Source organism: Mustela putorius, unplaced genomic scaffold (assembly GCF_011764305.1).
Source record: "Mustela putorius furo isolate JIRA1106 unplaced genomic scaffold, ASM1176430v1.1 tig00003853_pilon_pilon_pilon, whole genome shotgun sequence".
Taxonomy (NCBI): Eukaryota; Metazoa; Chordata; class Mammalia; order Carnivora; family Mustelidae; genus Mustela; species Mustela putorius.
Window position 1 is genome coordinate 20,698,896 of NW_025422005.1, and position 27,840 is coordinate 20,726,735.

The window sequence follows — 27,840 nt, forward strand, 5'->3', positions numbered from 1 at the left end:
CCAACTAGAGCCACACCCCCACTCTGTGCTCAGGTTCATCTGTGATGTCCGACTGCTTAGCTGCACTCGGAAGGACAGCAAGACACCCCAGCTTCTGTCCCCTCCCACAGGGAAGCAAGTCAAACGTGCCGTCTCTCGATACAAGACAATGTGCTTTCGTGATTACTGAACCTCTTTGCTTATCTACAAAAATAGCGTCCCATGTAGTTAAGTCACCCAGCTTCTCCTGTCTTCACAGTTTAGGTGTCGTCCTTCTGTTTTCCACCTTGTATCCCTCCCAGGAACGGACTCTGTCTCACAGCCAGCAGGACGTTTGAGAATGTACGACAAGCTGGGCGCTTTCTTCTATTACTTCACTTAATTCTTGACATAATCAGCAAACTCATTTTACACCTAACAGTGTATCAGCAACACCTCTGAGCACCACGAGGGCGAACTTATATATGCCGTCGCTGACCCTCCTGAAAGCTGCCACACCGACCTACATTCCCATTTTGTAGATGAAGAAACTAAGGCACAGCCATTAAGTGGCAGGGAGCAGTGAGGAGCAGCTCTGTGGAACCCCAGAGCATTTCAGAGTCGGGCCACGGGCCCCACCCTTGGAGTAGTACCTAAGGAAGAGTACATCGATGGTTAGGGTATAAAAATTTATTCCATGTACAGAATATGACCGCTAACGAATGCAGACAGGCTAGGACACAACAATACTGGGTGGAGACGGCTAGCTCTTTGGAAAGTGAACAGGTTTGGGTGGCTTGGAGCCTCATGCCACGCAGAATGGTCAGTGAGAAGGGAGAGCACATGCCGAACACCGCGGGAGGTCGGGGCGCTGAGCGGCTGCCCTGGGTGCCCGCTGCCTTCCCCGTCTGATCTGGGGCTTCAAAGGATGCAACGCTCAGAAGCAAGCAACTGAAGCGAAGGGGGTTCCTAAGGCGGGCCCAGGCTTGTCCCTGAAGTCACGGCAACACCATTTTAAGCAATATGTTTAATTGGATAATTTCCACAAACTATACACGAAGTTTCTAACCATCACAATTCAGTGAAGTACAAAACATTAAGTTACAGGCTGTGGGAAGAGAAGGTAACACTCACAGTGGCACCTTCCAATCCTGGTTGATCTAGGGGTAGGGGGTGGGGGAAGGTTTCATTTTTAACTGAGCCCCTCATTTCAATGTACAAAAGAATTACTCTGATTGATATTAAATTGTATTGAAAACAAAATGGACGAAAAGCAACTACTACTCTATGTTGGGGTGGCAATGGGAGGAAAGAATGAGTCCTTCGAAGCAGGAGGGGAGACGCTGGGGGAAGGTTCTGTGGCGGTGAGCCCAGCTGGTCACTCACGCTGCTCCATTTTTACTTTCGGTGGTCTCAGGAAGGTCCGATTTTTCTTCTCTTTCTTGCCCTTTGTATTTGCTTGGAAGTTTCGCCAGCTGTCCACACGGCCATCTCGACTTTCCTGAGCACAAAAGAGGTTTGGGATGAGGGAGCTAGTGAACGAGAAGATAGGCCTGGACCTGCTCTGCCATCCCCAGAGCCCAGCCCGGCTCAGCCCGCTGGAATAAACCACAAGTAGAACAGAGCAGAGCTTTCCTCCCACTTCCACAGGCCCACAAAAAGTGGCATCCCATCCCCAGCAAGCAGGACCAGCTGTGCGCTGGAAGAAGAGGACGACATCATCACAACATCTGCTGGGGACCTCAGGGCTGGAGAGTCGGCAGCGGTTACTTCCAGGGCCCACAAACCAGCTGTCTGCTGCAGGCGGCGCTGCTACCATTTCACAAATGACAACCCTGCGGCTCAGAGGTCAGATCACTTTCTCAAGGTCATACACATAGCCAGCAGTGTGGCCGCTCTTTCCACTGCACCTGCCTTCGGCCCCACAAACCTTGGACGGAGGCTCAAAGCCAGCACAGTGACCAGCCAGTTATGCTGAGAGGGTTACGAGGGTCTCTCCCGGCTTATCAGGAGACCTACTCATTCTCTCTCCCTGCATACAAGCAGGGGGACAGAAAACAGTCATCCACTCTGGTTAACCAGTCCCTAGCCTGAGATCTGAATGTTACAGAATAAAAGACACCGAACATGGCTCAATTCAGGAAATTGGCTGCATACCTGAAAAATGTAACCAGGGTGTTAAAGAGGAGTCAAGTTCAAAAGCCGGGATATCAGGGTCACAAGAGCCTCCAGTTTCTGCTATCAGAACTCTTAAGTAGGGCACCACTCCATGACTACTGCCTGATCTAAACGTGCAAAGCATTTTTCTCGAGCCCACTTGGCAGCTGTGTGTTCCATAATCTCTAAGACGCTGTTCAGGGACCCTTCCTGCCCTTACCAAGGCTAGAGAGCGCACAGGCAGCTGAGCTGGGACTCGTCCTCCAAAGCTCCTGCTCCTCTTTCTCTGTTCCTCTGCCCCAGTCAGTCCTGGCAGTGCCCCAGGAACCAAGTCTCGATGCTGGGAAGTTTTCTTAGTCTGGAATGAGAATCCCTAACCACCCTGGAAACTTACCTCAAAGTTTTTCTGCCATTCCCTTTCTCGTTTGGCTTTTTCTTGAGCTTCAATCTCTTCTTCCCTTTGTCGCTTCCTAGGAAGAACCAGACCACAGTATTGATGTGATACTTAGAGATTCTTTTAACCATACAGGTTAAGCAATCTCCCCACAGAAACAGGTATATAAAGTAAATCAGTTCCCTAGGGTTCTATAAAAATGACTGTCTGGAGAAGGCTCAGAGCCTTTTCATGAATGTCTCACTCTAAAGCACACAGATGGGCCATGGGCAAAGCTACAGGGCAGGATATAAATACCCTTGTTACACGGACAGATCTGTTAGGTTGTCAAGGCGAGCCATCACCAATCATAGGTTATGGGCTCTGTCTATAGTTTCGGGGCTCAGTCTGGGAGAAAGCCGTCTTGAAAACCCAGGCCGGCCTACTTCAGTTGAATGACCGTAACAACAGCAGAGGTTCTTACTCAACAGGATCTCTGGACAAGACCCAAACCCAAAACAAGGACATTTCACACAACCTCAACTAGCAAAACATGGTTACTGCTAAACACTAATCAACAATACAAAATACATAAATCAAATTAACCTCAAGATTTCTGATAAAGGAAATCATACTTGGGGACAATAAATATACTGTAAGTGATTACACTATACAGTAAATAATACAGACTCGCCAAAGCTGCAGCCACTAGTCACACAAAAGATTCTGGCCTCAGTAATTGCCTACTGGCGCGCCTGGGTGGCTCAGTCATTAAGCATCTGCCTTGGGCTCACATCAAGATCCCAGGATCTGGGATTGAGTCCCACGTTGGGCTCCCTGCTCGCTGGGGAGCCTGCTTCTCCCTCTCCCACTTCCCCTGCTTGTATGCCCTCTCTCACTGTCTCTCTCTGTCAAATAAACAAATAAAATCTTTAAAAAATAAATAAATAACTTTATAAACTCCAGGAAATCAGGAAGAAAACACACAGCACTCTTGATTAAAAACTACCTAAGGACAGGTCTATTCAATATTTCCCAAAAGTAAGAGACAATTTCTTACCCTAGGGATTCCAAAGTTTGGCTGCTTCATATAACTATTTTACACAGTTTCTTAAATGATATACTATGTAATTCCTTGATTAGAAAAATCCTTCATTAGGAAAATCCTAAAGACCAATTTTGGTTAATCTAGGTATTTAGATGGATTAAATAAATAGTCTGATGTATACCTTTCATGCATCTCTTTGGCTTCTCTCTCTTTCCTTTTAATTTCCAGCTCGGCAAAGAGTTTCATGGTCTGTTTATATACTGCTTGTTTGAACTACAAGAAAATTAAGAACGAAAGAAAATAAAAGTCAGTACTTTACCAGTAACTTCAATCAAGCACTTTTAGACAGAGCTCAAGACAAAAAGCATGTTAGAACCGGCAAGGAAGAAAGAGTTCAGAGAGAACTACTTGATGATGCTCTCTCCTGGGAGATAAATCACAATCGCCTAGGAGATCTTTCCACTTTCACCATGAGGATGATACACAAGAAACTTGCTCTGGTGTAAAATACCAAAGAGAAAAAAACTTCTACCTGCTTATCACAACCATGTGGGAGGACCCTTTCTTCCAAAGAACCTCGAAAAAATAACTTTCATTCTTTCTTTTTACAAATATCTTATAAATTACTCTGTGCCAGGCTCCCAGCCAGGTACTAGAAGTTGCTACCAAGCAGACCCATTTCAGGAGTCAGTTACTGACTACAGCGGAACTGTCCGAGCTATTAGTTATGAGTCCCCCACCCGCCATCCCCTGTTCTCCTTCCATGTAAGATCCCTTCTCTTTAGGTACCTGGTCACCCAACACAGAAGCCTGTATTTCCTAGGCTTCTTTACAACTAGGTGTGGCCATGTAACTTAGGTTTTAGCCAATGGGACATAAAGAGAAGTGATGCAGCAATTTCCTAGAATGTTCTTAGAGGGAGTACATGTAATGTATCCTTCCTTGTCCCCTTCCTCTATTCTGCTGTTTGGAACATGGGTGAGGTGATGACACACTCTGGACTGAGGAGGGGGCGGCATCCTTGCTGGCAGAGCCACAGAGAGGAGAATGAGTCCTTGGATGACACGTGGTCCAGTGCTGCCATGCCAGCGGCCATCTTCCCAAAGACTATATTACACAGGACAGAAAACAAATCACTGTCTTGTTCTTTTTGGGTCTCAGTTATAGTCGGACTTACACTCTAAGTAATGTGCAGATGGGAAAAAAATAACACAAGACAGAAAACAGAAAATAACAAAATAACAACAAAAAAAAAGACAGAAAACAGAATTATCTTTAAAACTTTTCCCCCCAAAATACAAAGAAAAATAGAAACTAATCCATCATGCAGATTTCATAGAGCCTGAATCCCAAAACAGAGACACTGGGGCAAAGAGTAATATACAGGGGTGCCTGGGTGGCTCAGTGGCCTAAAGCCTCTGCCTTCGGCTCGGATCATGATCCCAAGGTCCTGGGATTGAGCCCCACATCAGGCTCTCTGCTCAGCAGGGAGCCTGCTTCCTCCTCTCTCTCTCTCTGCCTGCCTCTCAGCCTACTTGTGATCTCTATCTGTCAAATAAATAAAATCTTTTAAAAAAAGAGTAATATACGGAGAGAAAGGGAAGTAAAGGAGCCCCAGAATTTGTCACTTCTTTTTAATACTGTTAACTGCCAGCCACTGCTCAATAAAAGCCAACACTGACAAACCCTAGTCCCTAATAAGGACAAACATCAAAGGAGTGAAGGCATCTGTAAGAGTATTTCAGTATCTTTAAAGGCTCCAAACTCTCTTGGACAGATGGTTACTCATGACTGAATTCTTTATATTCTTCTGCTTTTTCCAAATGTTCTATCATTAGCACGTGTTCCTTTATAATCGGGGGAGGGAAAAAAAGACAACTTAAAAAAGTTAGGGTTCTCAAAAACTCAGGAGGACCAAAGGAGTATTTATAAGAGAGTCTTCAAAAAAGACCAGAGATCATTAAAGGAAAGGGAAGAGAAAATAAGACTGAGGAGAAAAAAACTGAAATACTGTGACAGAGTAAATTCAAAACAGGTGGCTAGTGCAAAAGGTGACCTCACAGTTCACAAGCAGTGTTACCACACAGAAGACAGGGCCAGTCACTGTCAGCAAAATCACTGAAGCAAGGAGTTGTAGGCAAGCTTCCCTAGCAAGAAATAAATATAAATCTTTAAAACCAAGGTAAGTAGGGGTGCCTGGGTGGCTCAGCGGGTTAAGCCTCTGCCTCCGGTTCAGGTCATCATCTCAGGGTCTTGGGATCGGGGCCCGCATCAGGCTCTCTGCTTGGCAGAGAACCCGCTTCCCTGCCCCTCTCTGTCTGCCTCTCTGCCTATTTGTGATCTCTGTCCATCAAGTAAGTAAATTAAAATCTTAAAAAAAAAAACCACCCAGTGGATGAAGCAATGTTCTCCATTTCTCTGTAAATTATCACCTGGAGCACAGTGGGCACTCATGGCTGGTAGAAAGCCGTTTACTAGCTGGTTAGAGTCACGTATGGTTGTTCCCAAAGTGCTCTGGGCCCGGTGCAACAACTACTACGAGATTTAAATATCACAGAAATTGATGAATATGGTTACAAATAAATGCTGGTTTCCTTTTAAAACTAAGTGGATGCTTTAGAAAGATTCAATAAACGTTAAGTCCCTAAAAATACTGATGTTGGGGAACCAGTATTACTGAGCCTGAGTGGCTCAGTCAGTTAAGCTGCTGCCTTTAGCTCAGGTCATGATCTCAGGGTCCTGGGATCAAGTCCAGCATCCGGCTCCTTGTTCAGCAGGAAGCCTGCTTCTCCCCCTGCCTGCTGCTCTCCTGTTTGTGCACGTACTCTCTAATAAATAAATAAAATCTTTAAAAAGAAAAAATAATCATAAAAAAATACATTAAATACTGCTGTGAAATTAGGTACAGGTTGAGACATCCGAAAAAGACTGGAAAACAAATCATCCGGGTGGGCTTGCACTTCCGAAGGCCTTAGCTTGCTGCAGCCTCCTTACCCGGCAAAGCAATGAAGGTACTGTTCCTCTTTATGCAAAAACAAAACAAAACAACCAATGAATCATATATAGCTAGGATTTTGCTCTTGGGTTTTGCTTCACAAATACCTAAGTTTTGTTTCGCAAATAACTAAGTTTCAACGTACTGCAAAAAACATTAGAAGTACAAACCATGGCTGATACTGTGTGTTTGTGTGTTTTATAAAATAAAGTCAATGGCAAACGCCAATCAGCAGACACACACTGAAAGAAAAGGCCATGGCCCCATGACAAAAAAAAAAAAAAAAAGGACGAAGCTTAAAAATAGGTGCAGGGACATACATTTAAATATTTTAAGTTAAAACAAAATGTTAATGCACATATGAGGCACTCCTTAGGCTTCCCTCTCTTGAACCCAGCAATCAAGCTCAGGCGACAGCGTGGCTTTTCCCAAATCTCACTCACCAGCTCAGGGTCATCTTCCTCCACATTTGTAGGTTTTCCTTCCTTCTTTAATTGCTTTTTTCTCTCTTTTACCTAAAAAGAATGTTTTTCATCAAAAAATTGAGACTATCCATTAAGCTGCACACAAATGGCACATGCACCTTCTGCAGGTACAAGCATGACCAAAGGTTTATGTGGAAATAAAATGAGCCTCTACCCCTCCCCCTCCACAACAACAATGCAATCAAAGGAGAACTAATAACCAGGGGTCCTTCCTCTAAACCTCATCTAAAATCCAATCCACCGGGAAGGATGGCAGGGGACCGGCAGTGAACTTGTCCCCAACTCATCAGATCCTAGGCCAGAGCCAAAGAACCTTGGATACATTGAACAGATTACCCAACTCTCTTTTGCCGCTGGTAGTTAAGTGTTTATAGCAAAGAAAATGTATTTGTCAAGTTTTAGAACAAGCTACCAAATTTGTGGCATTAAGTTTAATTGTTCTCTGGTATTTCAACAACTGCATTATTGTAATTTTCACTGTGAAATCCCCTTAAACCAATCATATTAACTGACTTTTTTTTATCGTGTTGGCCACCACTGAGATCTAAAAAACAAATTACATATATTCCTTCACACAAGAATGCATTACTCTAATAATCATCCACTACTGCTCCAGCGAAAAGCCAGCGCCTTCCAAGCTCAGAACACTACTGCCACCTCGTGGCCAAAAAGTCTGAGGATGGCTCCTTTTTGGCATACAGAGAAAAAAGTAACTACCATAAGAATTTAAGGAGAATTTGACAGGTCCTTTTCTGATTTCTACCAAAATCTGGCCTAAAGGTACCACTTCCAACGCATGACCAACAAGGCCATCTTTCTCCTCGTTTTACTCATTTTCTTCATCTAAATTGGACTCATCATTATTATTATTGGTTACACAGTTCTGTTTCAGATTCCAAAGCATTTCAAAGGTCACATTCATATTCACTCCCAATTGAAACAGCTCTTACAAATGGTCTTACAATTCTTGCCCAGCAAGTAAAAAATTAAAACAAAGACCTTTCTTACCTCATGCAAACCATCTTAACACTTCCCACCACTAGGGAGATTTAGGCAATGCAAAAAAATAAAATTAACTATAACTGAACTTATTTTAGTTGACTCCTTCCCAAACCCTATTATTAATATGGATACGCACCTTCTCCTATTTTAAAAAAATATTTACTCACGACCCCTTGCCAATCTTTCTCAAGCCCACATTCCAACCCCTTCACAGAGACAAGAATAAAAATCTTCATCGTGGCTGCTCCACTCTTCCACTCTCAGAACTGGGTAATGTGACAACACTGTGAGGAGAGGGCAAGAGAGGACCTCTCTCTGCAGCCTGGCGCTGGCAAGGAAGAGGGAAGGGCAGCCTCCTAGCCACTCCACATCCTGAGCTCAAGGGCACGCCCTATTCATGAGCACCACAGCAAACTTTCGGAGACCAGATAAGAGGTCACAAGTTCCACCAGTAGGTATTGCTATGTTAACATTTACCCTCCTGCAAGGTGCCCAAGGCTTGCTAATACTTCCTGTAAACACGGCAGCACTATAAATACTTACAGTGTGTTCCACGTATTCTTTTCCTGCCTGAATTACATCCAGGGCCCTCTTCTTTTGTTCCTGATCCAGTAGCAACTTGTAAGCTTTGTCCACAGCTAATGCAAAACATTGAAATTAACTGTTTCTGCAAACACCCTCTGAAAGTCTGAACTATACTCAGGCAGTGTAAATGGACTTGTGTCATCTAAAAGCATCCCCTTCTTTGTTATATTATTTACTGTCATTAAACTAATTTAAAAAACATACAACTATAGCAATGACTTTCCTTGCGAGCCTTGGAAAAAATTAAATATACCCTCAAGACTAAATACACCACATCTAGATTTAATTCAGTGATAAAATACTGCCAGTTACTTTTTTTTTATGTTCAAAAAAGAAAAATGATCCTATGTAGTAACAGTCTTGGCACGTAAAAGTTTTAACAAAGCAAAGTTAAGATCTATTTCTTAAACAGCAACATTCTGCTTTGGAACAATTGTTCTACTGAAAACCACAGCTTCTTCATGACCAGAAGACAAAACTGTAACATTCCTTTCTTGATCCAGGACAAGGAACAGTTAGTCCCTAGCATTGATAAAACAGTTCTTGGAAGCAGGTAAATTTACAAATACCTTCAAAAGCCTTTTGTGCTCTGTCAGCATCGTCTTGGTTTTTGTCAGGGTGCACCAATATGGATAACTAAAATAAGAGGAAAGGTAGGTTTGTCAACGAGAGGAATGTTTAGTCACTCTTCACTTGCACTGTGCCAAAAGCTCTAAGATGTTAATGGAAAAACACACTGTCAGCTGGAAGCTTTTTCAACAAATTAATAAATATCATAAAATGTGCAGAAATACTGGTCCTTAAAATTCACCAGAAGGTCAATGCACAGCTGAGAGACATGTAGGGTTTTAATCACAAACTTAAGAACAAATAAAAGTCTCACATCAGCAGGACACTGAGTGAGGTTGCAGAAGAGAAACTGAGAAGCACCCGGTTCCTATTACATCCCTTATACCAAGCACTGAAGAGGCTAAAGCACATATGAGACATGATCTCTTTCCTAAAAGAACTTGTAATTTTATGTGATGGTTCTCTTGTGTGTGGGGGCGGGGGTGAGTACAGGGGGATGAGCTAAACAGGAGAGGGGACTAAGGAGCACACTGCGATGAGTACCAGGTAATGCATGAAAGCGCTGAATCACTCTATTGTACCTGAAATTAATATATGCTGTATGTTAACTGGAAATAAAATAAAATCTTTGGGGGAAAAAAAAAAGAAGTGGTTCTTAGTTCTGGCTATGCTCCAACCCTGTAAAGCCTTTTTTCCTTAAGAATTTATTTATTTATTTATTTGAGAGAGAGCGCGAGCGTGCACACGAGCAGGGAGCAGGAGGAGCGGGATACACAGGCTCTCTGCTGAGCATGGAGCCCAACTCGGCCTGATCCCATGACCCTGAGATCATGACCCAAGCAGAAATCAAGAGTCGGATGCCCAAATGACTGAGCCACCCAAGCGCTCACAATCCTGTAAAGCTTTTTAAAAATATAGGTCTACTTTCTACCCTCAGAACCTCTGATCAGTCTCTGGCAACTGTACTTTCTAGACCTCTACTGGAGTGTTAATTTTGCTAGGTAAGACAAGTAAGAAATGCAAGGAAATGTCCTTTTTTTTTTTCTTGGGGGGACACATGATGACGTATTTGGGGTAAAGTAGCATGCTATCTGTAACTTACAACAATTCAGCCAAAAACATAGAGTTAATGAGGTGAACCGTTACACACTGATGATGAGTATATGGGTGTTCACTGTTCTACTCTTCCTTTTTAAAATGTAATTTAAGTTTTTTATAATAAAAAAGTTAAAATAAAAAGCAAAATCTCCAAGGTGATATTTTCAGACAGCCAGGATTAAGAATCACTGACCTACTGTCATTGACAGACCAAAATCGACTAGTTGGAACAGTGGGACTGTGTTGGGGGAATGATACAAGTGGGAATCAAATGCTAAATCCAGCATTACTGGAGAGCCAGAATCTTGAGCTCTAATTCCAACTTCAGTCACCTTCCGGCTCCAACCTTGAGCAGTTCTCCTAGCCTATGTCTGTGCCAGTTTCCTTCTCTGTAAACAAGACAACACCAGGTACCTCTGTCTTACTGGGTTCTTAAGGATGAAATACAAGTAAGAAACTTAACATACTGTCCAACATGCACTGACAACAGTTAGCATATAACTATCATCATTATGTGCATTTTACAAATGCGGTAACAGGCACAGAAAGGTTGAAAGTAACTTGTTCAAACTGTTTATAAAGGGTATGGCCAAGACTGGAACTCAAGTCAAACAGGTGTAGGGCCCACACTTTTTTTTTCTTTCTTTGAGAGAAAGAGCGCTGAGTGCACACATGCGTGCATGAGCGGGGTGAGGGAAAGAGGGCGAGAAGCAGACCACCCGCTAAGCACAGAGACTGATGTGGGACTCCAACTCATGACCCTGAGATCATGACCTGAACCAAAACCAAGAGTCAGATGCTTAATTGACTGAGCCACCCAAGTGCCCCTAAGGTTCACACTCTTAACTATTAGATCATATTAATGACTAAAAAACTCTTATTGAGTTCTTTGTATAGCTACATAAATAGTTGTTCTGACTATGGATCTGAATGCTTGCTTATATTAAATTGGGAAAGACTGCTAATGCATTACAATAGGAAGCTTGAAATTTTAGAGAAAAAGAAGAAAAGCTGAACATAGGTGCAGAGTAGAACTCTATAAAAAGCTAGGAAATTATGGGGCGCCTGGGTGGCTCAGTGGGTTAAAGCCTCTGCCCTAGGCTAGGGTCGTGATCCCAGGGCCCTGGGATGGAGCCCCACATTGGGCTCTCTGCTCAGTGGGGAGCCTGCTTCTCTTCCGCTCTCTCTGCCTGCCTCTCTGCCTACTTGTGATCTCTGTCTCTCAAATAAATAAATAAATAAACTTAAAAAAAAAATGCTAGGAAATTATATAATGGGAAGTGCCTGGGTAGGCAAAGACAAAAAACATCTTGGCTTAATAGTAGATCAGAAGATAATTATGAGTCAGCAAAGTGGGGGCAATTACAGTATCAAAGAAGCAGACACAACACTGGATATTAATAAGTATGTCCTGGGCACCGGGTGGCTCAGTGGATTAAGCTGCTCAGGTCATGATCAGGCTCAGGTCATGATCCCAGGGTCCGGGATCGAGCCCCACATCGGGCTCTCTGCTCAGCAGAGAGCCTGCTTCCCCCTCTCTCTCTGCCTGCCTCTCTGCTGGCTTGTGATCTCTCTCTCTGTGTCAAATAAACAAATAAAATCTTTAAAAACAAAAACAAGTATGTCCTGCAGGAACTGAGAATTATATTTAGCACTGGTTAGGTCCTCTTAAAATATGAAGAACATAAGAGATATAAAAAAGTTGGGTGAAGTTTAAAAAAAAAGACATGAAATATACAGAAAATCCAGTCAGTAAAGACAGGTTACAAGGAGTATGATTATTTAACTCCTAGAAGAAAAGGCTGAAGATTACTCAAAATTGGAAGCATTTTTAAAAAGGTTACTATAATATTTTATAAGCTCAGGTTATAAAACATCAGACTGGGGAAAGCACTCTGTATGAAACCAGGTATCTCTTGGGTACTTATTTAAGTTTGCAAAAGACAAAATAACTGAGGAAGGAGATCTTAAACAATTTAAAAACTGTTATGAAGGGCATCTGGGTGGCTCCGCATCTGACTCTCGGTTTCAGCTCAGGTCCCAGGGTCTTGAGATACAGGCCTGAGTCAGGGTTTGTGCTCAGGGGGAAGTCTGCTTGAGATTCCTTCCTCTACCTCTAGCACCCCCTCTGCTCCTTCCTCTCTCGGCCTGCTTGCGTGTGTTCTCTCTCTAAAAGTAAGTAAATAAAATCTTAAAAAACAAAAACCTGTTACAAATCATTTAACATATTCTCCCTGGGAAGGCAAAGAATTAAATTCTACTGTTCTATATTGTATTTCTCCTGATTAAGGGGCTGGAAAGATTCTATTTGGATATAAAATTCATTCCATTCAGAAGTCAAATTTGTCCTATTCTGCGCCCTTACTCCCAACCATATGCCTTGGCTTGAGAGTGGGCACGCTCCTGTTGTAACCTTCCCAAGTCTGCTGAATGCAGCTGTCACCGGGCTTTACGGCCTAGCAACAAATCTACCGCTGCCTGCAGTGCGAATGTCAGAGGCAAGCCGTGGTCTTTAGAAGTTATTTATGAATTTTATCACTATGAGGTGTGTTTTGTTTTTTTTTTTAAGAGTTAAAAAGTCTTAAGGGTAAAAAAAGAAAAGCTAAGGGATACCTGGGTGGTTCAGTCAGTTAAGCGTCCGACTCTGTTTTGGCTCAGGGCATGAACTCAGGGTTGTGAGATCAAGCTCCGTGTCGGGCTCCCCACTCAGTGGGGAGTCTGCTTGAGAGTCTCTCTCCCTCTCCCTTTGCCCTTCCATGCCACCCCCTGCCACCCGCACACATGCATGCTCTCTCTGTAATAAATAAATCTTTAAAAAAAAAAGTTAAATTTTGGCCCATAAGTCATAATAGAAGTCCTAAGAGAATCATGTGCTTACTGTACTCCCAAATCAAGCTCCATCTATTACAGGGGAACAGTACTGTACCTGTCGAAACCTCTTTTTTATTTCTTCATCTGTTACTTCAGGATCGATCTGAAGAACCTGAAAGAATCAAAATCAACACTGTAAAAGAGATTAAAAGAATTTATGAATTTAACAGGTATCCAGTAATTATATATATTATAATCACCACCTAGAACAGTACTCAGCATTTCAGAACCTGCCTGGCACACAGTTCTAAAAAATGCTCAAGAAATATAAATGGGTGCCCGACTGGCTCAGTCAGTAGAACATGCAACTCTTGTTCTTGGGGTCATGAGTTCGAGCCCCATATTGCATATAGAGATTATTTTTTAAAAAATAAAATACTTTTAAAAAGAAACATAAATGAGCAGATCAGTAACAGAATAACAATTACACCACTTTAGGGTTCTCAATACAGTAGCTACTTTTATTCCATCAGCAGAATTTACCTTATACCCAGAGACATGTTTCCAGATCATGTTGCATTTTCCCTTCATTCATTATGGAAATTATCCCCCTACCCATCCCTACTTATCTTTGCAAATGTGGGAAAAGCATAAATATGCAATAAGGAGAAAAATCAGGCTGGCTCCCTGATTTTCAATCCAGAAAGGTCTACTGGGCTCCATTTATATCTGTAAAACACATGGGCCAATGGCTCTCAGCCCAGAGTGAACATCAAAACTGCCTGTGAAGACCTATGAGTGATGCCTGGGCCCTACTCTAGAAAAGTCTAATTCCAACTCATTAAAACTGAGGTACAGCCAAATGGAAGCATCTGTATTTTTCAAGCAACCTTGATTTTTAAAAATAAACTTAATCATTCCTCTCCAAGCCTAGGTAAGCTGGTGTAGACAGTCCTCATCAAAGATCCTCACCCCAGCACACAAATACATACATTCATTCAAACATCTATATAGTAGCTACTATCTGCTGAACACACTGCTATGTACTAGAAATGCAAAGATAAATAAACAGGGAAAACATATTTTTTAATTACCATATAATAAGTGCTTTGGGGGAAGGGAATGTTATATACAATTAAAGCAGATGATTTCACAGTGTAGTCCATGGATTCAACAGTGCACCTAGTATTTATTTACTTGGTATTCAAGGCCAGAGGAAGGTCCTGAAAGGGCAGAGGGTGAGAAGAGTTTGTTAGAAATTCAGAAGAGAAGGCCCCACTTCAGTACAACAAGATCCCCAAATGATCTGAATCTTTTTAAGTCTGAGAAGCACCAGCAAGAAATGATGGCATTTAGAAATAAGTACATTTGAAGTTAGCAGAACTAGGGATCAGTTAATAGCAGGGGAGGGGGGCGGCGGTGGCGGCAGGGGGCAGGTGGGGAGGAGCAGCAAAGAGGAAAAAAATGAAAATAAACCTTGAAAGGAAAAATACATACTAGAAATTAAACTGCAAAGTAATCCACCAAGCTCAGTCAGATGCTTGCACTGTTTTTTAAAAACCTGGTAACAAGTAACGTCAAAACATTCCAACAGCCCACCTACAGTAATAAAGTTATTGGTAGGCAATGAAGCTGAATACCACTGCATTTGCCAGACTTTGGAAGGTTATGACAGAAGCAGGCCCACTCTCCAATGCTAGGCAGACATTCATTCAGGGTGAGGGAAAAGAAGAACTTTAAAGCAAAGAATTTTCAAGATTCCCTGTGTCTCCTCATGACTTCCCAAGGGAGAAAGGAATTGGAGAAAAGTCACTCAAGAGGAAGTATGCAACCATAAAAGATTTACAGACAAAGGGAAATAGCTGTACCTACACAAATATTCAGAAGAGAATTTTACCTTACCTTGGTTCAGGGGAAAAGAAACGTCCTGGAGCAAACCAAAACCCAACAGACCCCAGGTGTCCATAACGAATGAGAAAGAAAACTTCCCACTTTGACACACCAAAAAAGCCTTCAATAAAGTTACACCCAGAGCTAACCAAACCAAAAGGCAATTCATAAACCTTGACTGGTTCCCAAGTTAAACAAATAAAATAGCTATAACTGAGATTTGGGGGACAAATGGGGCTGCTTGAGTGTGGACTCCATTAGAATGATCTTGTTAATGAATTAATGTTTTTCTTAGGTGTCGTTATGGTGTTGTGGTTACACAGAGATTTGTTCTTGTTCTAAGATGTGTGGTAAATTATTTAGGCATGAAGCCTCACAAGCCTACAGCTTACTTTCAGATGATTTGGCAAAAATGAAGAAGGTATGTATATATACAAACACAAACACACACATACCAGCCTGAAGTTATTTTTCCAAGAGTTGTATCATAAGTGCACATGTGATCACAGGCAACAAATATTCATTGGGTGCCTTCAAAGCTAATCCAACCCCTTTCCTATCTTTAAGAGTTGGAGGTGCCATATGTGGAAATACAAAGAAAACAGTGGGCTTATCCCTGTGGCCTAAACCTCTCTGAAGCCAGCTTCCCACTGGGTACAAATTTTTGGAGCACCAAGGGCTGCTAGATACTATGCTCACTACTAATCTCATGGAATTTAACATCCAACCGGGGAAGAACAGACAAGTAATAAGTAATTCTTCCAAACATGATAAATGCAAGGAAAAACAAAACAAAACAAAACAAACAAACAAGATAAATGCCATATTACCAATATGGTTCTTAGGAAGCCCACAGATCTGTTCAGATTCTTGGTAAATTTTCTGATCTCCTACTATGTCTCAGGCTTTAGGGATACTACAATGAAGAATCTATAGTCTTAGACCTCAGAGGGTTAACTAATCATCTCAAATTAACAAAAATACCTGACATTTATACAAGTTTCTGAATTCAAACTGTAATAGCCTCCCTTGGGATCTTCCGCTTCAAACAAGAATCCAGTCTCTGTCCCATCTGACCTCCATGACCTGTTAATAACACGCAAGTACCACAGTTCTTCGAGAGAAATACCTTTCCTTCCCAGGTACTTAATAAGACAGAAAGAAAATAAAAATCAGTGATGCTCCCTGCTGGCATCTTTAAGTTAAATCAAAATAAGGAACACAAAAAGGGTAGGACTGAGCAGGGACACAGGTTCATCTAAGCTTTGGGAAGAAAGTGGGGAAGGGCCCTCAACCCAAGAATCACTGCAGAGCACAGAAAAAAAGATGTTTGCGTAATGGCTGAAGGTTAGTCGTGTGTCCAAATAGGGAGCTGCAGAGATGGCAGGAAGGAAAAAAATGCTCCTTGTATAAGGACTTCTGAGAAGAGCCCTCAGACTCCCAGTCCACCCTTCTCCCTTTTCTGCCTGCTGCTCAGTAAGATAATGTCTAGGAAGACCATTCACAGTTCAGCAGACAACTGAGATGACAGCCATGACTGCATTACTCTCCTTACTAGAAGACCTGGCGGCTTACCTCTCTAGAAAAATCAGATTCATTTAGATGGCTCAATAGTTGCTGCATGAAAAGCAAAAATCACTCAATTCCTGGGTCACCAAGAACACCTAAGATTCTGACTTAGAGTCAAAAAGCAACTTTATAAGGAGACTATGACAATGACGTCCACCCTATAAAGAGGCCAGCACATGTGTAGAAAATAGAAAAGACAAATATTCTAATGGGTAGTCATGGAGTCCTGCCCATTCAAACACAATGTCCCATCTTCCCCAGTGTGTCAACCTTAGCATATCTTTATGTAAAGATGTATATATTCAAATACATACATACACACACACACTCATGCAGTCAACCCTTGAACAACACAGGTTTGAACTGTATAGGTCAACTTACATACAGATTTTCTTTTCAATAAATACAGTATACTACTATAAATATATTTTCCCTTATGATTTTAATATTTTCTTTTGTCTAGCTTACTTTATTATAGGAATACAGTATTTAATACATATAGCATACAAAATAATATGTGTTAACTGATGTTTTATGTTATCAGTAAGGCTTCCAGTCAAGAATAGTTATCAGCAGTTAAAATTTGGGGGAGTCCAAAGTTATACATGCATTTTTGACTGTGCAAGGGTTTACATGCCTAATCCATGCATTGTTCAAGGGTCAACTGTATACGTTATGTATACATGTATATATGTATGCATAATGTATATATATACTCAAACATACTTCCTATAATCAGGGCAGAAGCTATGGGACACGACCTTCTAGAATCACAGTAACTAGTAGGGCATTAAAATCCGAGCCTTTATACTGGTCCCAACAATCTGTCACTTCTTGTCAATCAGATCTCCAGAGGAAACATGGATTACCTTAACAAATAAATGGGTAAGTTACATGATCACATGTCCCCTTTTCATGGTACTACATACAATTTAAGAGTATGGTTAAACAGAAAGGATGTACCATCAAATTCTTTATCACTTCTCAAACAAATTATCTTCTCCATGCCCTTCCCAAAATCAAATCAAAAGTACTTTTTTAAAAGATTTTGTTTATGGGGTGCCTGGGTGGCTCAGTGGGTTAAAGCCTCTGCCTTCGGCTCAAGTTAAGATCTCAGGGTCCTGGGATCGAGCCCCACATCAGGTTCTCTGCTCAGTGGGGAGCCTGCTTCCCCCTCTCTCTCTCTGCCTGACTCTCTGCCTACTTGTGATCTCTCTCTCTGTCAAATAAATAAATTTTTTAAATCTTTAAAAATAAAATAAAATAAATAAATAAAAGATTTTGTTCATTTTTTAAGTAAACCCTACATTCAACATGGGCTCAAACTCACAATCCTGAGATCAAGAGTCGCAGGCTCTACCAACTGAGCCAGCCAGGCGCCCCTCAAAAGTACTCTTTAAGCTTTCCATCTTCCCCTTCCCTTTCTGAGCAATACAATACAAACACATTAAGTAAGGCCAGGCACTTAGACATCTACTAGTAGACATCTTCTCTGGGTGGGGCATCAAAACGGCCCAGAGCAGTGCCAAAGCCCATCTGGGATGAAGACAGTGGTGACCACACAGGGAGTTGTGGCCAGTCGCACAGTGGTGGAGCACAAACAGGTGAGAAGAGCATCCACATGGAAGGGCAGCCAGACATGGAGGTACAAAGTGGGTTAAGAAGGGCACTTCAGTGGACAGGCAGCCTGGCATAAGGTGTTAACACCTAAGCAGGGTAAGACTGAACATGGGAAGGTAGCTAAGTACAGGGTAACAGAGCCCAAGGGGGATAAGGAAGGCATCCACATGGAAGCAGAGCCCACCACTGGGTATTTGAGACTGAGCAGGGTCCATAAGAGAAGGTGGCCTGGCACAGAGTATAGGAGCCCAAGCAAGAACATCTCCACAAAGGCATGGCCTGGCATGGGAAACCTGTGCTTGGTGAGGTGGGTTTCCATGTAGGAGGGCATCCACTGCAAGAAGGCAGCCCAACAAGAGGTGTCAGAACCCAAGCAGGATGTAGAGAGCATTTGTATCAAAGTATGGCTGGCGCAGAAGTTGGAACTGAGCAGAGTGAAGATACCTCCACACACAGGGGTGACCCGGAGCATGCATTTAAAGCCAAAGTAAGATGAGGAGGGTGTTCTCATAGGAAGTTAGCCTAACACAGGGTGTCAAAGCCAGAGCAGGGTAAAAAGACACCTGCTTGATGAGGAGGATGCTGGACTCCCCAGGGGTAGAGGGCAAGCACAGGGAGCCTGGGCTGGGTGAGGAACACACCTACATAGAAGGGTAAGCTGGCATGGGAGTTTTGAGCTCCAGTATGGTGGGAAGGTTTTTTGCTCAGTAAGGCAGCCTAGTGTTGGTGTCAGAATAAAGAAGCGTGAGGAGGGCATTCACAAGTGGGAGGGAATGGCAGCTGGGAGATCAGATGCAAATAGAAGATCAATTAAAAAATTTTTTAAAGATTTTATTTATTTATTTGACACACAGAGATTATAAGTAGGCAGAGAGGCAGGCAGAGAGAGAAAGCAGGTCCCTGCTGAGCAGAGAGCCCGATACAGGGCTCGATCCCAGGACCCTGGGATCATGACCTGAGCTGAAGGCAGAGGCTTTAACCTACTGAGCCACCCAGACAGCCCAGAGATCAATTAAATTTAAAAAATATATATATATATATATATTTATATTTATGATAGGGAGAGTCCAAGTTCTCACTATGAAAAGGAACCACAAGCATGTAAAGGAAAAAAAATAAGAATAAACTCTGTAATGTTAGATTGAAATTGGATGCAAATACATGTATATACACATGTATGCAAATGCACCAGCGTGTGGGCACACACACTCACCCAATCCTTGGCCCTATCTACCATGAGGGTCCAGGGGCAGTGACATTCCCAACAGCAATGAGTACACTTAGCACCCACATCTTGACTTCTAAATACATCCTTCACTAAAAGGAACCAGAGCTCCTCACTGAAACGATTAATTTTAGGCTGAGTGAGGAAAAGTACAAGAGTGCCTAGTAATCAGGGGCGCCTGGGTGGCTCAGTGGGTTAAGCCACTGCCTTTGGCTCGTGGTCTCAGGGTCCTGGGATCAAGCCCCGCATCGGGCTCTCTGCTCCGCGGGGAGCCTGCTTCCTCCTCTCTCTCTGCCTGCCTCTCTGCCTGTTTGTGATCTCTCTCTGTCAAATAAATAAAATCTTTAAAAAAAAAAAAAAAGAGTGCCTAGTAATCAAAGAATGATGAAGACATTTTGAAAGATAGGATCTGGCTTGAAAGGTAACCCACTCACCAAATTTGGGACAACCTGAGCAATAAAATAAATAATATCAAAATATAACACACTGAATAAAATAGGAAACCCTCAATCTATACTAATAAATGAATAAATTGAAACTCTGATAAGGAGAGGGTATTTACAGAGTCTCAAAGTACCTCCCCATAAAATAGTTATTACAAAGAAGGATAAAAGTAACTTCATGAATAAACATAGCTGTTACCTCTTAAAGTGGTACAGTTAACATCATTAGTCATAGGATAAGACTAATGGAAATACCATGTACTTTATAAGTTGCAAAGAGAAGAATACAGTATTACTTCTGTGATATCCCTGCCAACATAGCATAAACTGAATCCAATTGAAGAAACATCAAACAAAACTCAAGTTGAGAGATATGCTCTAAAATAACTGGCCTGGGCGCCTGGGTGGCTCAGTGGGTTAGGCCGCTGCCTTCGGCTCAGGTCATGATCTCAGGGTCCTGGGATCAAGTCCCGCATCGGGCTCCCTGCTGAGCAGAGAGCCCGCTTCCCTCTCTCTCTCTCTCTGCCTGCCTCTCCATCTACTTGTGATTTCTCTCTGTCAAATAAATAAATAAAATATTAAAAAAAAATAAAAATAAAAATAAAAATAAAATACAATAACGGCCTATAATCTTCAGAAACAGTAAGGTCACCAAAGTTAAGGAATTGCTGAGGATCTGTTCCAGGCTGAAGGCTAAAGGGACATGACTACTAAATTTAACCGTTGATTCTGGGCTGGATCCTTTTGCTACACAGGACATTACTGAGACAACAGGCAAACTGAATGGGGTCTGAGAACTACATGGTAACAATGTTATCGGTGTTTGTTTCCTGATTTTTATGGTTATACTGTGCTTCAGGAGAGTGTCTCCCATAGGAAAAATACATCGAAGTACTGCAGGGCAAAAGGGCAGCAATATGGACAACTTAGTACCAGATAGTCTAAGAAAGTCTTCACGGTACACTCCTAACCTTTCCACAAATCTGAGATTGTTTTAAAATGTAAAAACTCTTGAGGTGCCTGAGTGGCTCAGTGGGTTGAAGTCTCTGCCTTCAGCTCAGGTCATGATACCAGGGCCCTGGGATCGAGCCCTGAATCAGGCTCTCTGCTCAGCGGGTAGCCTGCTTCCTCCTCTCTCTCTCTGCCTGCTTCTCTGCCTACTTGTGATCTCTGTAAAATAAATTAATTAATTTAAAAAAAAAAAGGTTTTTAATATTCAGTGTTTTTATAAGCTGTAACAATATTCATGCCAAAATTTAGTGGTAAACTATTAGAAACTAGTTTAAATATCCTACGATAAAGGAGTTACTTAAATAATAATTATAAAGACTTTCACAAATGTATCTACTGCTTCCAGTAACAAGGTCTGGGGAAGGGGCAGCAGGCACCATGTCCAGCTGTGAAGGTGGTGAGAGAAAACTCCAGAAGCAGCCCCAAGAAATAGGACAAGAAGATGGATGAGGAAGATACAGCATTCAAGCAGAAACAGAAAAAGAAGCAAAAGAAATTTGAGGAGCTAAAATCAAAGGCCACAGGTAAAGGCCCCCGGCTACACATGGAATTAAAAAAACTGGCAAAAAGTAAGCTGTTCCTTGTGCTGGAGGCAATGATGATCTTTAATTCCATTCCTGTTTAAACATCCAGATTCCTTGTCATGGCATCTGTTGCTACCTATAGCTGCAATGAAGTTTTGTCTTAAATCCTGTTGTACATTTGATAAACTTTTATTAAAAAAAAAATCAATCATAAAAAAGAAATGTACACAAATATGTATTTTATATAATACAGCATTTAAAATATTAAGAATGAAGTGCATCATCCTCCTTGTTTTAAAATAAAACTTTTTGGGGGCGCCTGGGTGGCTCAGTGGGTTAAGCCGCTGCCTCCGGCTCAGGTCATGATCTCAGGGTCCTGGGATCGATTCCCGCATTGGGCTCTCTGCTCAGCAGGGAGCCTGCTTCCCTCTCTCTCTCTGCCTGCCTCTCTACTTACCTGCGATCTCTCTCTGTCAAATAAATAAATAAAATCTTTTAAATAAATAAATAAATAATTTTTTTTTTTTTAAAGTAGGCTCCATGCCTAGCATCATGGGACTTGAACTCATGACACTGAGATCAAGACTTGAGCTTGTATCAAGAGTCGGTTGCCCAATCAACTGAGCCACCCAGGTGCCCCTAAAATAAAACATTAAAAATAGCTGATGTAGGGGCACCTGGGTGGCTCAGTGGGTTAAAGCCTCTGCCTTCAGCTCAGGTCATGATCCCAGGGTCCTGGGATCAAGCCCCGCATCAGGCTCTTTGCTCAGCAGGGAGCCTGCTTCCTCCTCTCTCTCTGCCTGTCTCTCTGCCTACTTGTGATCTCATTCTGTTAAATAAATAAAATCTTAAAAAAAAAATAGCTGATGTATAAACAATTAAGAGTGGCTATTTCTCTTAGATGGGATTACACATGATTATTCTTGCTTTCTTTAAAAGTTTTTTTTTAAGATTGTATTTGTTTGTTTGACATAGTTCACACGTAGGCAGAAAGGCAGAGAGAGAGAGAGAGAGGGTGGAAGCCCTCCCTCAGCAGGGAGCCCGATGCAGGGCTCAATCCCAGGACCCTAAGATCATGACCTGAGCCAAAGGCAGAGGCTTAACCCACTGAGCCACCCAGGCACCCCTTCTTACTTTCTTTATATTTCAAATCTTTGTAAGACATATGGTTTACTGGGGCACCTGGGTGGGTGGCTCAGTTGGTTAAGCACTTGCCTTCAGCTCTGGGATCATGACCTGAGCAGAATGGAGACCCATATCATTCTTCCTCTCTCTCTGCCACTCCCATGCTTCTATTCTTTCTCTCTGTCAAATAAATGAATAAAATCTTGGGATGCCAGGGTGGCTCAGTTGGTTAAGCATCTGTCTTTGGCTCAGGTCATGGTCCCTGGGTCCTGGGATCTAGTCCCACATCGGGCTCCTTGCTCAGCAGAGGGCCTGCTTCTCCCTCTCCCTCTGCCACTTCCCCTGCTTGTGCCCTCTCTCTCTCTCTCTGACAAATAAGTAAATAAAATCTTTAAATAAAACAAATCCCGGGGCGCCTGGGTGGCTCAGTGGGTTAAGCCACTGCCTTCGGCTCAGGTCATGATCTCAGGGTCCTGGGATCGAGTCCCGCATCAGGCTCTCTGCTCAGCAGGGAGCCTGCTTCCTTCCCTCTCTCTCTCTCTGCCTGCCTCTGTACCTACTTGTGATCTCTCTCTGTCAAATAAATAAATAAATAAATCTTTAAAAAAAAAAAAAAATCTCTCCAGCCATTAAGCTGACTGTGCTCTTTCTCCATAGGGGTCCAGTATGCCACGGCTGCAAACAGTAGCCTCCTTGGCTATGCAGCCTGTTGATTGTATGGGTTGCCCTAAGGGACCTTGGAGACAGTCCTTTCCAGTGGACATGGAGGTCTGACCTCATGCTATCTCCAATCTAGGCTGTAGAGAGATATGCAGGGTGCCTTTGGAAAGCCCCAGGGCACAGAAGCCAGGGTCGACATTAGCCAAGTCATCATGTCCATCCATAGCAAGTTGCAGAACAAGAAGCAGAGATTCAGGCTCCACGCAGAGCCAAGTTCAAGTTCCCTGGCCGCCAGAAGATCCACATCTCCAAGAAGTAGGGTTTTACTAAGTTTAATGTGGATAAATTTGAAGACATGATGGCTGAAAAGCAGCTTATCCCAGATGGCTATGGGGTCAAATACATCCCTAATCTTGGTCCCTTGGACAAATGGAGGGCTCTGCACTCATGAGAACCTTGGCACTGCCCCCTCCCTATTCATGCCCACCAATATATCCCACTCTGTCTGTCATTAAATAAAATCTTTTTAAAAAATAAATAAATAAAATAAGAAAACTAAGGAAACCCAAGAAGTGTATTTGCTTGTCTACGACTTTATGATCATTTTTTGGTCACTGAGTTTTTAATACTTGTTACTGCAGTAAAACAGAAAAGCTGTAATAAGCAAACTGATTTTTTAAATCAAGATCCTAAATTGGTCAAGGCTAGCTATCCCTTCACATCTAAAAATGAAGACCTATATATTTGGGTTGGTAGAAGATGGAGAATATGTAACAAGGTAAAGACCTCTCATTTTCCTTAACATTATGCCTCTCAACCTCGGCTCACAATAAAACCACCAAATCTCAGTTCCAACTATAAGACAAATTAAGTGTGTGTTCTGCTGTAAGTCGTTCTGCAGCTATGCAAAGCTCCCCCATCACAAAGCTGCAGCAACATCAGACAGCTCACCTCAAATGGGTTCAAATTGAAGTAGGAAGAACCAGGACGGGTCAATCTTTCAATCTGATTTTTGGATGTTAGAACTGAATCTCTCTTCTCTATCTGTTTCACCTAAAATGAAGGGAGATAAAAACTTTATTAGTAAAGTTCAATAATAAACTCTGAATTGTCATCTTAAGAAGCTACTGACATGTTCAGCAAATATTTGTCTACATGTGGAAGACAGTTTGCCAAATGTTTTGGGAATAATTACAATAGCTATCATTTACTGAATTCTAATAATGTAAAAACTTTACACATAGTTATTCCTCCCAACCATCCTATACAGTAAATATTCCTCTTATCCCCATATTACAGATAAGAAAACTGAGACTTAGAGAGGTTAACTGACTTGTTCCCAACTACTCAACTTGCAAACAAGAATTTTAACTGCAACAGTTTGAGGAACCAAGAATATTCAAACATAAATATATCACAGCTGCCACTTTCAAAAAGCTTCCACTGTAATGTTGGAAGATGTACCTGTGCTGTTCATATTTAATTTACAACTTTTTATTTAAGAAAAATACAATCACACTGAAATATATACTGAAAACAGCATTAAAAAAGTATATGGGAGGGGCACCTGGGTGACTCAGTGGATTAAAGCCTCTGCCTTCGGCTCAGGTCATGATCCCAGGGTCCTGGGATAGAGCCCCACATCAGGCTCTCTGCTCAGCAGGGAGCCTGCTTCCTCTGGCCTCTCTGCCTGCCTTTCTGCCTGCTTGTGATCTGTCTGTCAAATAAATAGATAAAATCTTAAAAAAAAAAAAATGTAATATGGGAGAGGTAAGTAACTCTGCCTACCAAACTCAAATAGAGTTAGGAAAATCCCTGGCCCAGGTGCTCAATCGGTTGGGGACCCAACTCTTGATTTCCACTCAGATCATGATCTCAGGGTCCTGGGATCAAGCCCTGTGTCCCATTCTGCACTCAATGCAGGGTTTGCTTGGGATTCTTTCTCTTCCCCTCTCTCTGCCCCTCCCCACCCAAATAAATAAATAAATAAAATCTTAAAAGAAAGAAAGGAAAAGAAAAAGAAAAACCCCTGACCCAAAGACAATGCTAAGGAGAACAAGCACCAAGCAGTGCCAGGAAAACATCCTTGGCGCCACTGTCAAAGCTGTAATACTAGTTAAAATGTATCACTGGTATGTTATATTCCACATTTATTCCTATGCCCAAAAGGAGTTTGGAAATAATTTCAGTAACATAAAAAGCCATTCCTTCTCAGTATCTTCCCTCTTCACTTTCTTTAAGATAGCATGCCACTCCCTACTCCCTATACTCTATCTCCTTTCTCAGACTTATTTTTCCTCATAGCACTTATCACTACCTGACACTACATTGTACATGTTTGTTTATGCTTATCCTTCTCTATAGAATGCAAGCTCTAAGAAAACGGGATTTTTCTCTGTTGTCCACCAACATACCTCTAGCACCTAAATAGCACACTAGTACGTGTCAGGTACCCAATAACATTGATTGAATGATGACTGAAGGGTCCTCCTTTAGGTACTTTCTCTCATTCAATTCAAACAAACCAGGATTGCTTTTCTTTTTTCTTTTCTTTCTCTCTTCAACTAAGAGATGGTAAATGAAACAATTTCCTGTGCAACCGCAGAGCAGTCTTAGAGGTCAATAAATTGTAGTACCAGTTTATCAACATTTTCAAGTTAACTGGGCATCTCAAAAGAACAAACTACAAAAGTTGTGCTAACTCCATTTTTAAATTTAATACTTTGGAGAAACTACTATGTAACAAACACTGTTAAAAATAAAAGATAGGGCGCCTGGGTGGCTCAGTGGATTAAGCCGCTGCCTTCGGCTCAGGTCATGATCTCAGGGTCCTGGGATCGAGTCCCGCATCGGGCTCTCTGCTCAGCAGGGAGCCTGCTTCCCTCTCTCTCTCTGCCTGCCTCTCTGTCTACTGTGATCTCTCTCTGTCAAATGAATAAATAAAATCTTTAAAAAAAATAAAAAAAAAAAAAAATAAAAGATAAAAGATCAATGTGACATATTGCTGAACTGAGTAGCTCACAGCCTAGAGGGGCACAATTCCGTTCCTCAAACCCATGCCAATTCAGAGAGGTCCATCTTCAGCTTTAACTCTTAGACCCTTTCTGAAACACTAACTCGTTTAACCTTCATAAAACTCGTTTTAATATTCTCTTCGCTTTACAGAAGTGGAAATGGAGAATCTAAAAAATCAATGCCTTGAAAAAAATTCAACCACAGTCCAATTAACCACCTTTCAAAAATCCAATCCAAGGTCCTCTGACTCCAAATGGTATGCTTTTCTTTCACTTATTCAACAAATATTTACCAAGCAATCACTATGTCCTAGGCCCTGGAAATGCAACAGTAATCGAGGCTCAGACCAAACTGACTCCAGTCCTAACATGATACCAAGCTGTTATTTGCTTTAGGACCCAGAACAAATTATTTCACCTCCCCAAATCTCAGCATCTATAAAACAGATAATGCATACCTGGCATGATGCATAATGCCTGGCGTTCACGAATGGCAGAAATAACCACTAATACAACTCATTACAGAGCACTAAGAGGGAAGAGTGCTTCCGTTTAGAACAAAAATGAGGCCCAAGACAGTTAAGTCGCCCCCAAGAACGCCAGCTTCTGCCAGCCCCTGCCAGGCTCCGACTCCGCGGACTTGGGGACCTCTGCACGCGCCCTGGCACTTCGTTGGCCACACTCGTCGTCTACCCGCAGACGTCGGACCCTGGCCCCTTTTTCGATGCCCCAGGGATTCCCCAAGCAGCTATCAGGCAGAGACTAACACACACCCCCAGCCCCCCGCCTTCCCGAAGGCCAGACAGGAGGAGCCGCCCAACGGTCCAGGCCAAAAAGACCACCGCCTTTGCCCGCTGGGAAAGTAGGACCGGACAGAGTCACCCCGGTGCCACTACTCCTCACTGGGTGTTCACCTCACTGTAGAAGGTCATAAATGCTTCCTCCGTGCTCCCTCCGCCAGCCGAAGCCCCGCTCTCTCCTGGAGCCGCCATTTCCCCGGCCCAGCAACCACGTGACTCCCCTGCGCAAGCGCAGACTCCTGTGATTCTCACAGACCTGCCTCTCTAGCCCCGCCCCTTCCTTGTGACTCTTAAAGGGTTCGCAGCCCAGCCAGACATTGATAACTACTCTTTTTTAAATTGAGGTGAGATATACATAACATATAATTAAAATGAATAATTCAGTATCTCTTATTACACTCACAGTGTTGTGCATCCACCAAACTCTATGTAGTTCCAAACAGTCTCATCACCCCAAAAGTTTACCTGGCACCTATTAAGTAGCTCCCCCCCATTTCCCCTTATACTCAACCCCTTACAGCAATCTGTGTTCTGCTTCTTTGGCTTTACCTATTCTGGACATCTCATAAATCCAATCATACAATATGTGATCTTTTGTGTCTGCCTTCTTTCACTGAGCATAGTGTTTTGAAAGTTCATCCAAAATATAGTATGTGTCATTTATTTCATTACTTTTTATATCTGAATGTTATTCTGCTACATAAATATACCACAATATACCACAATCTGCTACATAAATATACCACATTTGGATTGTTTCCACCTTCTAGCTATTGTGAATGATGCTGCTATGAACGTGTGTACATGTAATTGAGTGACAGTTTTCAATTTAGGGCAGGGTGTACATACCTAGAAGTGAAACTGCTGAGTCTTATGT

The 27,840-nt window shown here is 42.3% G+C and overlaps 1 protein-coding gene and 1 non-coding gene across 3 annotated transcripts; one reads left to right on the forward strand and one right to left on the reverse strand.

Moving 5' to 3' along the window:
- Window positions 1–633: 633 nt before the first annotated feature.
- On the reverse strand, window positions 634–27,225 carry DNAJC8 (DnaJ heat shock protein family (Hsp40) member C8). 2 transcript variants are annotated; one of them, XM_045064048.1, is made up of 10 exons: window positions 27,078–27,175; window positions 24,101–24,202; window positions 14,177–14,305; window positions 13,198–13,254; window positions 9,173–9,239; window positions 8,562–8,656; window positions 6,975–7,046; window positions 3,718–3,809; window positions 2,510–2,585; window positions 634–1,459 (listed from the first exon to the last, which is right to left on the reverse strand). In XM_045064048.1, exons 3-10 carry the CDS (start codon window positions 14,246–14,248, stop codon window positions 1,337–1,339), a joined length of 654 nt encoding a protein of 217 aa, XP_044919983.1. In that variant the 5' UTR covers window positions 14,249–14,305; window positions 24,101–24,202; window positions 27,078–27,175; the 3' UTR covers window positions 634–1,336. The 2 variants fall into 2 exon arrangements, with proteins under 2 accessions (XP_044919983.1, XP_004741092.1); XM_004741035.3 differs by lacking the exon at window positions 14,177–14,305 and having other exon boundaries at window positions 971–1,459; window positions 27,078–27,225.
- LOC123387435 lies at window positions 23,110–23,238 on the forward strand. The gene has a single exon (XR_006601887.1). It is a non-coding gene; the product is annotated as a small nucleolar RNA SNORA70 (small nucleolar RNA).
- Window positions 27,226–27,840: the final 615 nt, after the last annotated feature.

What these genes read in the sequence shown, in the direction of transcription:
- DNAJC8 (XM_004741035.3), bottom strand. Translation starts at nt 27,155, where the DNA reads ATGGCGGCTCCAGGAGAGAGCGGGGCTTCGGCTGGCGGAGGGAGCACG. An exon ending in TTATGACCTTCTACAGTGAG is followed by an intron (nt 24,203 to 27,077) that starts GTGAACACCCAG and finishes CCTTCATTTTAG; the next exon opens with GTGAAACAGATAGAGAAGAG. An exon ending in AATGGCAGAAAAACTTTGAG is followed by an intron (nt 1,460 to 2,509) that starts GTAAGTTTCCAG and finishes TTTTGTGCTCAG; the next exon opens with GAAAGTCGAGATGGCCGTGT.